At 40.0% G+C, this 14,653-nt stretch overlaps 2 protein-coding genes and 2 long non-coding RNA genes across 4 annotated transcripts in view; 3 read left to right on the forward strand and 1 right to left on the reverse strand.

The window, feature by feature from the left end:
* The window catches only part of LOC135794283 (SCY1-like protein 2), a 30,657-nt gene extending 25,302 nt beyond the window's left edge, over positions 1-5,355 (forward strand). The window contains 8 exon segments of the mRNA XM_065305497.1: positions 14-167; positions 255-504; positions 563-919; positions 983-1,233; positions 1,593-1,655; positions 2,307-2,324; positions 2,998-3,144; positions 3,724-5,355. Coding sequence (XP_065161569.1) covers positions 14-167; positions 255-504; positions 563-919; positions 983-1,233; positions 1,593-1,655; positions 2,307-2,324; positions 2,998-3,144; positions 3,724-3,834 — 1,351 coding nt within the window. The 3' untranslated portion in view covers positions 3,835-5,355.
* Positions 5,356-5,867: 512 nt separating this feature from the next.
* On the reverse strand, positions 5,868-7,124 carry LOC135793590 (uncharacterized). The gene is made up of 2 exons (XR_010548657.1): positions 6,971-7,124; positions 5,868-6,874 (listed from the first exon to the last, which is right to left on the reverse strand). It is a non-coding gene; the product is annotated as an uncharacterized lncRNA (long non-coding RNA).
* A 253-nt stretch (positions 7,125-7,377) lies between these two features.
* LOC135794657 (uncharacterized) lies at positions 7,378-8,674 on the forward strand. Its single transcript, XR_010548932.1, has 2 exons — positions 7,378-7,434; positions 8,264-8,674. It is a non-coding gene; the product is annotated as an uncharacterized lncRNA (long non-coding RNA).
* Positions 8,675-9,159: 485 nt separating this feature from the next.
* Positions 9,160-14,619, forward strand: LOC135794653 (cold shock domain-containing protein E1-like). The gene is given in 8 exon segments (XM_065305991.1): positions 9,160-9,410; positions 9,465-9,787; positions 9,847-10,026; positions 10,143-10,342; positions 10,409-10,616; positions 10,707-11,271; positions 11,274-12,303; positions 12,585-14,619. Coding segments are annotated over 8 exon segments (2,763 nt in total). The 5' UTR covers positions 9,160-9,322; the 3' UTR covers positions 12,754-14,619.
* Positions 14,620-14,653: the final 34 nt, after the last annotated feature.

Raw genomic sequence — 14,653 nt, forward strand, 5'->3', positions numbered from 1 at the left:
TTTTACCTTGCAGGAGTGTATTTTCAACACCAAAGTCTGTCCAAGCGACCGTAACGCTTTTAGAAAATTTACACATCATCTTAGAGAAAACACCGCGTGATGACATCCGCACAGAAGTTCTGCCGATGTTATACAGTGCTTTCGAAAGTACCACGATACAAGTACAAGTAAGTATTCAGTTTTAAAATAAAAAAGTGTATTGTGTGTTGCCTATATGTATGCGCACAAAGGTTACGTTGTTCTTAATATTGTAGAGTGCAGCACTAGTCGCAGTGACGAACGTCTCTGAATACCTGGATGAAATGGCGATCCGACGGATGATTCTACCAAAAACAAAGATGATCTACGAGAAGAACCAGAACGACTTGAAGATCGTCTCCAACGTATTGTCGTGCGTTGAGCGCACGCTAGATAGATTAGATAAGAGTCAAATTATCGACGAAGTATTGCCTTTACTCTATGACATCCGACTGTCTGATCCGATAATCACACTACGAGTAGTCAGTAAGTTAAAAACTAAAACATTTTAAAAATTTTAAAATTAAAAAAAAATGTTTTGTAGATATTTATCGACTAATGCTTAGTGATAAGAAATACGGACTCTCTGTAAATCTGATGGCAACAAAGGTGATGCCCAGCTTGCTCCCACAAACAGTCAACCCCTCGTTGAACCTCGAGCAGTTCACGATGCTATTGGAAGTTCTCCAAGAGATGCTCGACCAGATCGACCGCAATCAACGCAACAAACTCAAACTCGACAACCTGTCTCTGCCAAGTCCAGAGCGGCACCGCCCGCTGCGTCACCAATACAGTTCGGATAACATGCACGTACCACCCTTCAACATCCCCAATTTACGTGTGGAACAGCGTAAGACTTCCAGTGCCGAAGACATGGCCCGCAAGAACTCGGCAGGTGGATGTTCGCTTAGCCACTTACGATAACATAACCTTCCATCTCACGTTTTCTACTTTTATATTGCAGGGGGTATGTTGGGTGGTTGGTGGTTTGGTGGATCACCTTCATCGCCCGATAGTAACTATCTGAAGGTGAGCAACGCGTTCCCCAACCGTCGACTTTCGGACAACACGTTGATGACACCCAAGATACGCATCGCACCTTCATGCGCCAGCTCCCCGGGTGGTACCCCTGGTGGCGGGTTGCCTATCCGACGACATTCCAGTATTGGTCCGCAGGAACGACGCGGATCCACCGTGAACCTCTCACCACCAACGGTAACTAATCTCTGTGTGTTTGTGTGTTGGTTGTTTATGTCATTCGTCACACGTATACCGTCAGCATTTGTCAGCAGACGTTTTTCTAGGGTAGTGCGAGGTAGTTGGATGTCGAGTAGACTCACGTGTAGCGCTAGCGGCTGACTGAACGTGTGTAATTAGCGCTAAATATCGAAAACATCTTCAAACATCTCAGTATTTTGAATCAAGATCAAGAGTTAGGTTACGTTCATCGAAACCTAACCTAAGCTCTCACTGCGTTTCTCATACTGTGTGAATGTGTGGTCTCGATGTGGTGTGTGTGTGTGTAGTGTGTGTTACAATTTTGACATCTGTATAAATACGAATTGCTCGAACAGGGTGCCATAGGGTACAGCTCTGTGTCCCGCGAGGGCTCGAGCATATCGGTGCCGTCGTCGTATGTAAGTTTGCCAAACCACTAATTACTAATTACTTACCGTATCAACAAAATCAAAACCAAACCAAAAAAAAATGAAAAGAAAATCAAACGAATGCAGTGATAAAATCACACATTGCGTTATACATCGCCCTGTCTTGTTCGCATTCACACACCCTCACTCATCATTCAACCACCATAAACCCCCTCGGACTGCAGTTGTGTACGTTGACTTTCGTGTGTTTGCCACCTCCATCATGATCATCATCGAATTATGGATAATGTGCCACGCAAAACGGCAGCCATAATTCCACCACCAAATCGACAGGACAAACAAGGACTTACATTCTGCCCCCCAACTCGTCATCGTACTAATCGCAAGCCAAACATTCCCCTTGTTTTCGCTCAGAACAAAAAAGGGTTTAGTGGTGTTTTAAAACCGGTTTTATTGAAATTTAGTAAAAAAACATCGATAAAAGCGGTTTTTTAAGTACCTGCCATGTTGTTCTTGAAACCCTATCATGGTGTGTTTAATTATTTAATTGTTTGTATCTGATTTAAAAGTTTAAGCGAAATCTAATCACGAATTCGTATGTTCTCATTCTCATTTGTGCCGTCCGACCGTGCTTGGATCATGCAAACTTGTGTTTGATTGCCGCCTCTGTCTCTAATTCAGCTTGCACGGAGCATGATAGTGAGTATTTCTCGATGGAAAACAATCGTGTTCTTTCTATGTGTCTTTTTCAAAACTCAAACACATAAAATTTAAGATATTAACTTGCGAAAGAAAAAAATCAAAATGGCAGCGTAAATCTAACCTTAAACATCAACTATTTGATTTTTTTCTGTGTCACTACACAACTTACACTTAATAAATGTTGTTTTATCTGTGTAGAAATAGCTTAAATGTTTTTTTGAAGAATTTTCGGGTCCAAAATCAAGTTTTTCTTGTCTCTGTGGTTACATTGTAGAATGTGGTTACAATCATGAGCAAATCCCTAGCGGGCTGTGAGTTTAAGCTTTGGAGTTGCGAGCGAGCAAGCTGATGAAGCGCGCCGATACGTAATTCTGTCGTTAAGCCCTTCGCAGCGCGACGGCGAAAAGTTTCCGCACGCTCGGATTATGCTCGGCTTAGCGCTTCGCCGCCGTCCGACAATCGCGTATTTTGTTATCGCCCGCCACCATTCTACTTGATCTTGGGCCGTAACTAATAGTTAGCTTAACATTAAAAAATAACTACTTATCACAAACTCTCACTAACAATACCATGTGATTTGTTGTTTTGCGCGTGTGTTTTTTGAAAAAATATCTTATTGTATTTTTATGTTGTTTTCGGATGTGATATACGTGTGTGTGCGTTTTTATAGGGCGGTTCGATGCCCAACACGAGCAGCAGCGTACCCTACCTGCTAACGAGCAGCATGCAGAACATCCGGTCGCGGCGGCCCTCGGCGATGTCCGCGCTGGGCGGGTCGCAGGGCTCGGGCCTGCTGCAGCAGCTTGGCTCCGGCATGGTAAGATTCACCTCTTCACACCAACCGAGCAACGGCCGAGTGTTCTCTAGTAGCACGGTTAGGAAATGTCCCTCCTGAACATTACATTTAGCTGAATGTACGTACGTATGACCATCGTGTGGTATAGAAAATACCAGCACACCCACACTCACACTATAGACAACCAAACAAACAAACGCAAACAAAATCATTCATTGCCGTATCGCAGATATATCATTACGTGTGATTGTATATCATTGTGGATTGTGCTAATATTGACGCACTCTCATTTTAGTCGCATACACGTTTGGACACTATCGCTACCACGCCACACAATCATTATCAAATGTCATCATGTCGTGCATTCGCTATCTCATCCGTCTCTTCTCTTCTTTTCCCTTAAATCTTTCCTTGTCGGGACTTGTTGCTTACTGAATTCTTCATGCTTTCAAAATCGTACAAAGCCGCCATCTTTCCTCATCAGTATAGACTTTATAGACTTTAGAGACTGTTGTACTGTCTGTCCGCCATCTTGCTTCACGGCTTTGTGCGTTTTGCGCAGTGAAAATTGAAGGGTATTAATGTTTTCTCGTGTTGTAGGACTCGAATTTCGATTCGAACTACTTCCAACGCATTCTGCGCGAACGCAAATTTTACAGAGGCACCTACACGCGCCCGATTGCGTCGAACGATCTGGCTTACATGAACTAATCTGGGCGCCACCATCGCTTTTTTTTGTACAAACTTTATTATAAAGGCATGTGATTCCCCCTTTGTACAGGTCCGGTCATTCGACTTGCATGCGAGCCGATCAATTTTCACTGCACACCATTTAAAATCAACTTAAATATTTTAAGCGTTTAAAGGTTCAAGCATCACATAATTTAAACGACTTTTAAACAAATTCTAAACTAAAAATAATTTGAATGTTGCCACCATCATATCATCAGAAACATCCGAAATACACGAAATTTGTTGACATTATGTGCTGCTTTCGAAATGATTGCTGTAGAATCCATCTATAAATATTGCTGCATTGAAAAATCGGTTGAGAGTAGTGTTGATTGTGCATCAATCATTTTGATATGTGCCAAAAACATGAAACCAAAATAAATCTATGTAAATGTATGGGCTGGAAGACTGTATAAACGTCGACCAGCCGCCATCGCTGAATAGCGAGCGCGCCAGCCGGCCTCAAAAACCCGCGGAGCACGCTCGTTCTAATCGGATGGTTTTGTTTTCTCTGTGTGATGTTCCAGTACCAGCTATTTGCCGGCCGGCAGTAAACGCGCGCCCGCCGACCGCCCTCCGCCCGAAACCATCACCACCACAACCAACTCACCAACTCTTAATAACAATAATAACAAACAATTACGTCTCTCTATCCGAGCACCATCCACCAATCAGATCTCATGTTGCACCATTGTGTTTCGCATCCGTTTGTTTGTGCCGTCAGTTTTCAGCCGCCATCATTGTTCGCACCTCTGGCAGCAAAAGGAGGAGAAGACGAGCTGTCGCTGCTTCTTCACGGTGGATTAATGGCAATCCCTCAACGACAATCATGCTACTGCACAGAATCACGGATACAGCTTGTAAATATTATTCAAAACTATACATCATGGTAGACAACCATGTATACATGCATACACCTAACCTTACATTAGTGCTATTGGAATGCAATCCTTGATTGAGAATGAAACATTTGCGAGCTTAACATGACTTTTAAAAAATGAAACGACAATCACCCGAAAATTATTGCAAATAGTCAATTCAATAATTCCAACCAGACAGCAATCAAAAATTGTTCATAACTAAACTAAATAGTTTCTAACCTTAAAAAAAAAACACTAAAAATTGTAAATTGTAAAGTGTTCCTTTCGTCCAGCGCACTGCTGATGGCACACAGTATAAAATGTAAAATGTACTCCAGTCCTCAATTCAAATTGAACGTGTTTTTATCAAATGTGCCCTCAATAACTATTAATTAATTACGAGAATAAGCAACAACATATTAACATACAAACAATTTCACATCAATATCTCTTCTTTCAAAGTACATTCCTAGACAATCTCTTACAAATCACGTTTCAATAATGATAATTAATGATATTCTAATCGTGCATTTAACTAAATCAGAAGTACTCACACACAGAAAGCATATATATATGACCTAGTCAAGGAGGAAGATTGAAGAGAAGATATATTTAACGAAAACAAATGAATATTTTTTCATATCCCCGTTGTAATGTGTAATGTGTGGGGTGTTAATAACTAATATCGATGTTTGTAAGCGTTCCAAAATGTTCGACAAACCGAATTTGTATATGTCTTACCATCATATCTTAGCGTACGTCTTAAAGAGGAACAACTCCAAAGCTTTAACACTTTGACATTCGCAATCTATCGTCTTTGATTCAAAACAATTTCAATGTTATACAAAACTCTAAATATTGACAATTGACAACTAACGTATGTACTTTCGAGTAAATTCACACATTCCAAGACTTTTGTAAGCTTTTCACAATGATTAAGCGGCCATTTTGAAAATCGAGAGCACACAAATATTTGCTCAATGTGTCATCATTCTCTCTTTCAATATCTTGCAATCACTTTCAATCTTTGAATATCAATGTCAATAAACATACATTTCCAATCTTCGATGTAAATAGCATAATTTTACGATATAAGAATGTAAGAGATGTATAATCAAATCTTCATCAGTTTCTACTCAGTTATCACACAAGTTATGTTCACGTATTAAACTATAATATTGCGTTGCTTCGGTTACAAAATGGCGTCTTTCTCCTAACCAATAAATTAAAACTTAAGTGAATCATATCATTTACAACTATAAATATATATAAAATAAGTAAATACAATTGGAACATAAGTCAAATATGTGATATGTTACTGTTTAGTCTCATCTTCATTGTTCATTTGTCATTGGTGCATCTTACATGAAATTGTAAACAGGCATATCATTTTTGACATCATCATCACAAGTACTTGTATAACTCTAAATAATAATTTGCTTCTTGCGCTGAAAGCCGGATGTAAAACTCATGCTGGCGGCTTTCAGTCAAATCTTTTACCATGAGCAAGATGAGATGAAATATAAGAATTTTAATTGTCAAACAATTAACAGTATTCTTTTATTTTTCAACAATTTCATAGGAAATTTCAATGGATTTATAACTCTATCATCTAATTCTTCTGATTTTCTCTTACCATACGTTTTCTTATCATCTTTAAGTGAAGATAAGTTCAGATTCTGTAAAAAGGCAAGAATTTGTTCTTTGTTTTGGTCCTTTTTAACTTCTTTTGCTGTTTCTTTTAGAGTATCTATAAGAAATTTCTTTGTGGCTGGATTTAACTCCTTTGGTGGAACACCTGCCGATAAATTTTACTAACAATTCGTAATAATCTTTAATATTTACTTCATTATTATCAGCATCATTGCCATGGTGTTCAAATAGTTTGATATATTTGAATGCCCTGGCAATGGGACATAGGGTATTATATTCTGAGTTTAGTCGAATTAAATTTGTCCATTTCTCTATTGGTGCTTCCTCATTGAAAAAGATTTTGTCATTTGTGTGTGCAATTCTTTCATATCGCTTAATCATTACAGATATATCCTGATGAGTTTTAAATGGAAATTCTTTAGCTATTTCTGTAATATTGCCAGCTCCGTGAGTTTTCAACGCTTGGAGGAGAACCTCTTTATCTTCATTTGACCATTGCGAAGTCACTAGAAATTTTAATTTTAAATTAAATTTAATTTTAGGAGGAAAGAGGTTATAAATTTGTTTATTTTCTTACAAATTTGCATAGAATATTTACTTACTTATATAAGTGCACTTGTCGGCAGACTTGTTTTTAATTCGGGTGAACTTCGTCCGTTATCTTTAAATTGTTTTCGTGTGATAAGCAATTATTATCATTATTATGATTTTACACAAGTTTACACCAAATCAACACAAGCGGTACCACCTTGTGGGAAAATATTGCAACTGACAAAGCACATTTCTGTAGGCAGTGTTGCCACCACAGCAAATGTTTCAAAAATATTTACGCTTATTTTATTAGTTGAACATGGGAAATAGTTTAATATAGTCAAGTAGATCTTAAAACAAGTATAAAATATTACTTTATTGGTTTTTATCGTTTATAATATTGTAAAAACATTTTATTTTAAATATACGTGTTTGCAGCTGCCAACACTGCTACGTTTTCCGTTTAGGTTTTGTTTTTCTTGAGCATGTTGACATTCAACATGGCGGCATGTCGTCAGTGCTGTGCTGTGTCGTGGTGAGTTGATAATTTACCAAATTTTTATTAAACTTGCTTCATTTCATCACCAAAAAGCGCATGAGGATAGAGAAATTGAGTAGGCGCGTGTGGCGCATAAATAATTCGAGCGCGGAGGCGTAAATAACGCGCAAATTTCGGCGTTTCGGTGGTCGCCATCGGTGCGGCCCTACGAGGTCTGCTATCATTGTGCCATCTTTCTTACACGACGGAAATTCTTTGTTGATCGTTCAATGAAAAATTGCGCATCGCGAATTGAACGAAACGTGCGTTATTATACCGCACCCGGATCGTTTGATGCGTACTAGGCGGTCAACGAAGAGTTATCGTCGCGAGATGTTTATTAAAAGTGAATGTAAATCAATAATTCGGGCCTCGTTCCATTCGGCGGCTCGCGCTCGTCCAGTTAGCGCCGAGTGCACATGTTCCTCGCCCGATCGCGGCCCGATACGATACGCAATCGCCGAAACATTATTATTGTAGGGCATATTTTAAATTATTAATTGAAAGAAAATACGGCGCTTGTAAGGTTAAGACGTGTTGGAAAATGCAGCGGAAAATGGAAAATAGGTCATCATAACAATTTTTCGTGAACTAAAAACAGTTGAAAATCATAGCTCAATGAATGACACTTCCGAAATTCATTTGTTTCGACGTCGTTTTTGTTAAATTGTCATTTTGATTGCAGTCATGCTGCTTGTGTAAATCATAAATTATCGCATTTTTGGTACTGTGAATGTGCACATTAATCCAATAGCACAAACATATTGTACGCGAATTCTATATCGATCTTAATTAACGTAATATTAATTATGCTCTTCTTTTGCAGCTTGTGTAACTAAGAAACTCAAAATTTAGATTAGAAAATTGAACGTAACCCGAGTTGTAATTCAGCGCAAACCACTGGCCTTTGAAACAATTCCTTCAAATAATCAACTGCAAAACGATTCACCAATTTGTACTACGAAAGAGCAACGGAAGACACAAGGCAACCAAAAACACAAAGTTTAACCAGTTCGTCAACACATCGTTCGGGCGGCGAGAGATTTTAAAGAGGATTCAAGAGGAAATTGCGCGACATTGTGATGAGAGTATATGGCACAATCCAGACCCAGCACGCATTGAAGACATCTGATGATTTTTAGTTCAACCATTTCAGTTTCCATTTCTACGCAACTCGGTGTCGACTGTCGTAGCTGTTTTTACTTCATTCAAGTCACCACATCCCCCAACGTTGATTTCGATTCTTCGCTAAATGCAAACGTCACTGCGGAAATCATCCTAAATGCAAACAAACGAAAAAAGATTTAACCAGGCAAGCAAAGAAATTAACACATTTAACAAATCAACAAGTTGCAAACAAAACAACAACACACAAACGGCGTTTCCAGTAAGTTCGAAAAATTAACTATATTAATCAAGCAGAGTTAAACACGTTCGAAAAAGTTAAATAATTTAATTTGTTGCATAACATAAAAAACAAAGAAAAACAAAACGTAAACCAATTGTGAGGACGAGTTTGCGGCATTGCTCGCAGACGAATGTTTTCGACCGCGATTTGATGCATTCATTAACCAATTAACTAATTGCTGTTGCGGTGCACAGCTGCCATATTGACTATTATAAAAAAACAAAACTATTGTAACAAAGTTAAAAAGCAACATAATTTTGTGTGGTACGCTCTTTTGGCCGCCGCCGCAAACGAAGCGAAGCAGGAGGGGTTTGAGGAGGAGAGAAGGGAAAGGTACCATAACCATTCTGTGATATTCACTTAACTTAAGAAAAACAAAAAACGACGCAACCAATAATTCAACAAACAAACATACAAAACACACAACGTTCAGACTGAAGCAGCAGAACCATCGCCGGTGCGGGAATTTCTAGGACTATGTCCACGAATCCCCAGTGGAAGACCTTCCAGCCGCCGGACACCATGAATCAGGACTCTGCCATCATCGACTTTAAACCAATGACTGGTGAGTTGTTGTTGAAACATTTGAAATTGTTAGGTTAGATGTACAATATTGCAGGTAAAAATCAAGCATTCAAACACTCGATCACCTCGAACAACACGCGTTCGTGGTACGGACAGGAGTTCCCCGTGCTGGGGGATAGCAAGCCGGCGTCGACGTACAACGGCGGCAGCAACAATCTATTTGGTTCGGCGAGCGCCACTAGTACTAGTCGCTTCCCGACTATTGGCACTTTCTCGCTGGACAGCAACAACACGTATAACAGCGCCGGTGATTCACCGCCGATCTTTTCCAATGGCAACAGCAGCGCGTCCAGTTACAATGACTCCAACTCGGCGAATCAAGGCACGCGGGAGACGGGTATCATCGAAAAACTACTGGTAATTTCATTCACTATTTTGTTGTTGATAAGACTGACTCAACTTTGATTTATATTTAGCACTCGTACGGATTTATCCAGTGTTGTGAGCGGCAGGCGCGTCTATTCTTTCACTTCAGTCAGTTTACCGGCAACATAGAACATCTGAAGATTGGCGATCCTGTTGAGTTTGAAATGACTTACGACCGACGCACCGGGAAGCCAATTGCCAGCGCTGTGACGAAAATTGCACCCGAAGTCGTGAGTAATTGCTTGTTCTACGCTTATCACATTAGCTGATTGTGCATTTTCTACTGTGGTCTACATTCAGTTTACACATGATTGCACCATATGTTTTAACACATTTCTATGCTTAGGTGATGAGTGAGGAACGTGTTACTGGCACGGTGACCACCGAGATACGCGGTGAAGGCTCTAGTGGCGATAATCAGGGCCGGATTAGTTATGAGAACCGCGGCGAGTGCTTTTTTCTCCCCTACACCAAAGATGATGTTGAGGGCAACGTCACACTGCGTTCCGGTGATAAAGTCAGCTTTCAAATTGCCACCAATCATCGGTAAGTGGAATAACTGCCGTTTTTTGTTTGTTGGGTTTTAATTTAAAGTTATGTGTTTGTCTTTAGTGGAAATTTGGGCGCTTGCCATGTCCGCTTGGAGAATCCAGCGCATCCAGTCAAGTATCAGGGCGTCGTGTGCTCAATGAAGGAGAGTTTTGGTTTCATCGAACGCGCCGACGTTGTCAAGGAGATATTTTTCCACTTCTCAGAGGCCAAAATAAAAGAAGAACTCAGGTTGGGCGATGATGTCGAATTTATTATACAAACTAGAAACGTGAGTCACGTACGACTAATCACTAGTTAAAATTTTTGTTTTAAACGAATTTAATACGTGTTTAATATTGTTTCAATTCTGTTTTATTAGGGGAAAGAAGTAGCATGCAACATAACACGCTTACCAACCGGCACGGTGATTTTTGAAGACCTAAAACCCGAAATAATGCGTGGCCAGGTTCTGAAACCGCTCGACCGCGGCACGAATCTGCGCCATCAGACCGACGCACTGCCTGGACGCATTAGATACCGCGCTCCGGACCACTCAGAGGTAGAAATTTCATTCGGCGATAAAGACCAACGCGGTGATTTTACTCTGCGGCATGGTGATTGGGTTGAGTTTAAGATCGCCACTGATCGCCGTGATCAACTTAACAGAGCCACGAATATCTCGCTGCTGGATGAGAGTTTTGTGGTGTCAGGCGAGAAGCGTGAACAGGGTGTAATTGCCTCTGTCAAGGACGGTTTTGGTTTCCTCAAGTGTGCCGAACGCGACCCCAGACTCTTCTTCCACTTCAACGAGGTGCTCGACGTTGAACGTGAGATACGCGTCGGTGAAGAGTATGAGTTTACCGTCATTCAAGATCAGTCGAGCACATACTCCAACAATCGCCAGAGCGCCATCCGAATGAAACCGTTGCCGGCTGGCACCGTGCAGTTGAGACGCGCATTGAGAGTAATCTCACTGGCTCCGTAACGAAGGACATCCCGAGCAGCTGGGCGAGTCGCAGTCCCACCAAAACGAGCAACGGGGAGGCGCCGCATGCTGAGTCGGGAATCATTACCTATACATTCAACGGCGCCAAGAAAACCGTGGCATTTTATTCCAAAGACTGCGAGAAACAATTTCCGCGCCTTGGCGATAAAGTGCAGTTTAGTATCAATCTTGTAAAGCGCACCAAAGAGCTGATTGCTGTCGAGCTGCAGGTGGTGCAGCAGGCAATCGGCGCGCAAACGAACGGTATAACAAAGCATGCGACACCACGCGCGAACAACTCGCAATTGTATCAAGGATTTGTCGCTGCGCTCAAGGACGGTTTCGGTTTCATCGAGACTGTCGATCATGACCGCGAAGTGTTCTTCCACTTCTCCAACTTTGACGGCGACACGAACAACTTGGAGCTGGGGCAGGAAGTGGAGTACAACCTGGGCACACGTGGTAATTCCGGCACATGTTCATCTGCCGAAAATGTGAAAGTTATTGCGAAGGGTACAATTGTCTTACCAAAAGTCACCGATGAAGTATTGGAGGGTGTTGTGGTGCGTCCGCTGCGCTCGGTGAATCCTGATCAGAACGAGTACTCGGGCCTGATACGTATTAAACCGGACGACGAGGATAAGGATCAGGATAGCGAGGAGGAACCGATGGAGTTTGAATTTGGTATCATGGGCTTGCTGAATAAACGCGAGCTGTTGCAAGTTGGCGATGCTGTTCAACTGCAAGTAGATTCCACCGGTCGTGCCGCAAATATCATCGCAGTACGCAAGAAACTCCGCGCCACTGTCGATGCCATCAAGGGACAGTTCGGTTTCTTGGCGTACGAGGTCGAAGAGGGCAAGAAACTGTTCTTTCATATGTCTGAGGTCAAAGACAATGTCAATCTTCAAATCGGTGATCAGGTCGAATTTGTGTTAGTTACGAATCAACGGAGTGGAAAGTCTTCTGCGTGTAATGTTGTTAAAGTGAGGTAAGCCCGAGAGAAAAACAAAATTGATCGTAAATAAACAGTAACCATACTAATATTGACTAATTTCTAGGAGTCAAGAATAGTTGGTTACTGTTTATGTGACATATTGTCATATTTTTGTAAATTGTCAAGTGACGTAATGGTCCAAACGCGTACCTTACACAATTTTCCTTTTCCTCTTCATTGGTTCATCCTTTCGGCGGTGTTTCACACAAACATGTAAACACTTAAGTGTAGTTTATTTCAGTGTATTAATTATTGTATTTTTGTTGTGTTTTTAGTGATGTCCAAGCCCGCCCAGAGCGCCTGATTAGTCGTCTACGTACAATCTCGATGGAGGAGTCCGGCCCGAAACTACACGTCATGCGACAGCCGAAGGGGCCGGATGGATCGAAAGGGTTCGCACTCGACGCGCGTTCACTGCGACTGCCCGGCACGATAACCGAATAAAGGGGCAATGTAAACGTACAGGCAAAACAAACGTTTTAAATAAACGAAAACCAGTTTCAATACCAGTAAGTATCAATTCGCAGCAAACGAATAACAAAAGCGTCCTACGAAAAACAACAGCAATTTAACTTAAAACAAAAGATTTAACACACACATACACAAAACAACAAAAAAACTACAACGGTGTTTGAGTTCGTTCTGTTTCTGTTTACACAAATAGTCGTAGATAAGTGATGATGTTAAAGACAAACAAAAAAAAGTAACGCTTAAATAAAATTACTAAAACAACCACCAAGAAGAGCAAAACAAATACGAGAAACACTTGCTTTGTTGATTGATTGGAAACCAAAAATTCAGAGACAAAAATCATTGATTCAATGAACGCAAAAGAAACAACATTGACAAATATGCATACAATGAATTTAATTAAAATTAAATTAGGATTATACAAATTAAGGTATTAGCGATATATGAATTATAGAAGACTGCATCGATAAGTGAACTAAACATGTAAATGAAGAAGAAGAAGAAGCAAACGCTAAAAAAAGTACATGGGAAAGAAACCTAAACCAAAAAAAGAAATGAAAAAAAAAAATTAAATAAATAAAATGCGCCCCGTTGACAAGTTGTTTCATCGATTTGTCGATGAGTTAGAAACACGTTTTTGCTAACAGTCATTTTGATTTTGATACAAACTTGTGTTATGTGTGCAGTACCCGCAATTATCTCTATAATCGCTCGCAACTGATACGAATTCTCAAAAGTTTTTGGTCGAGTACGGAACGTGAACCTCAGAAAAAACGTTGAAATTCTTTCGTGGAAACAAATGTGTAGATAGACTTGTATGTAAAATGTTTGTAAATTGATTTGCAACTGTTCTGTGATAGCTATCCCCCAGTTTTTACGAAGCGAGAAATGAATTGAACAAAATTAACATTATTTTGGAAACAAAATGGCCAAGAAATTTTTCGATTGCGTTTGCGTTTAAATTGATGACTGTTTTTGAGTTTCATCGCGACGTTTTTCTAGGAAAATGTTTAGTAATATTTGTATGTTAGTATAGTGATATGTCCAGCTAGACAACTCGAGACAAAAAACAAAAAGACAAAAAAAATATGATTCAAAAGAAGCCATCAGTACATCATGTTAGCGATAGAAAACACAAACCGAACATTGTATGATTCCGATGAATGAATTGAACGAACGCATGACACAAGCGTGAGAAAATGCATCGAATCTTAATTCATTAGTCTTTACTTTGTCACGTTTTGATGCATTTACTCACTCGGTTGCAACCCAAAATCACCAAATAAGAAATTCGTAGAGTACAAACATTTTTACTTTTTTATGGATATTAATTAAGGGCCAGTAATTTTAATCTGCTTGCAATGTAAACGATATTAACGAAAAAAGCTACCCATTCGGTCACTCATCAAACGTCAAACAAATGCATGATCAAACTTTGAAACTTGTAAAAAGTTTAGGAAATTAGGACGACTTTAAAACTCCTCCCTCCCCTTTTCTCTCTTCCCCATCTATTAAGAATCGATTAGTATTTATTTTCATTTTTAGAATGCGAATTTTTTTGTTTTAATTAATTTTTGTATTTAATTACTCTCCTCTTCATCCTCGCGCGTTTCTACATTTGTAAAGATTTTTTGTGGGTACTGCGATGCAGTTAAAACGACTCGAACGATTACAAAGCAAATTCAATACGAAACCAAGTAAAATGAAGCGAAACTAAACCTGGAGGAACATACGATTCATGTGGATTATCTTTCTTATTGTAAATTCTTTTTTATTTCGAAGGAAAATAAATATAAGTGAATATTACCTACCAATAAACAACCAAAATTTGAAAACGAATCGCCAATGCGTTGTTTATTTTATGCTTTGAAGG

Source organism: Atheta coriaria, unplaced genomic scaffold (genome assembly GCF_025399875.1).
Source record: "Atheta coriaria isolate IRGN ID8LTWV9N9 unplaced genomic scaffold, Caltech_Dcor_3.1 hic_scaffold_6_pilon, whole genome shotgun sequence".
NCBI classification, from domain to species: domain Eukaryota; kingdom Metazoa; phylum Arthropoda; class Insecta; order Coleoptera; family Staphylinidae; genus Dalotia; species Dalotia coriaria.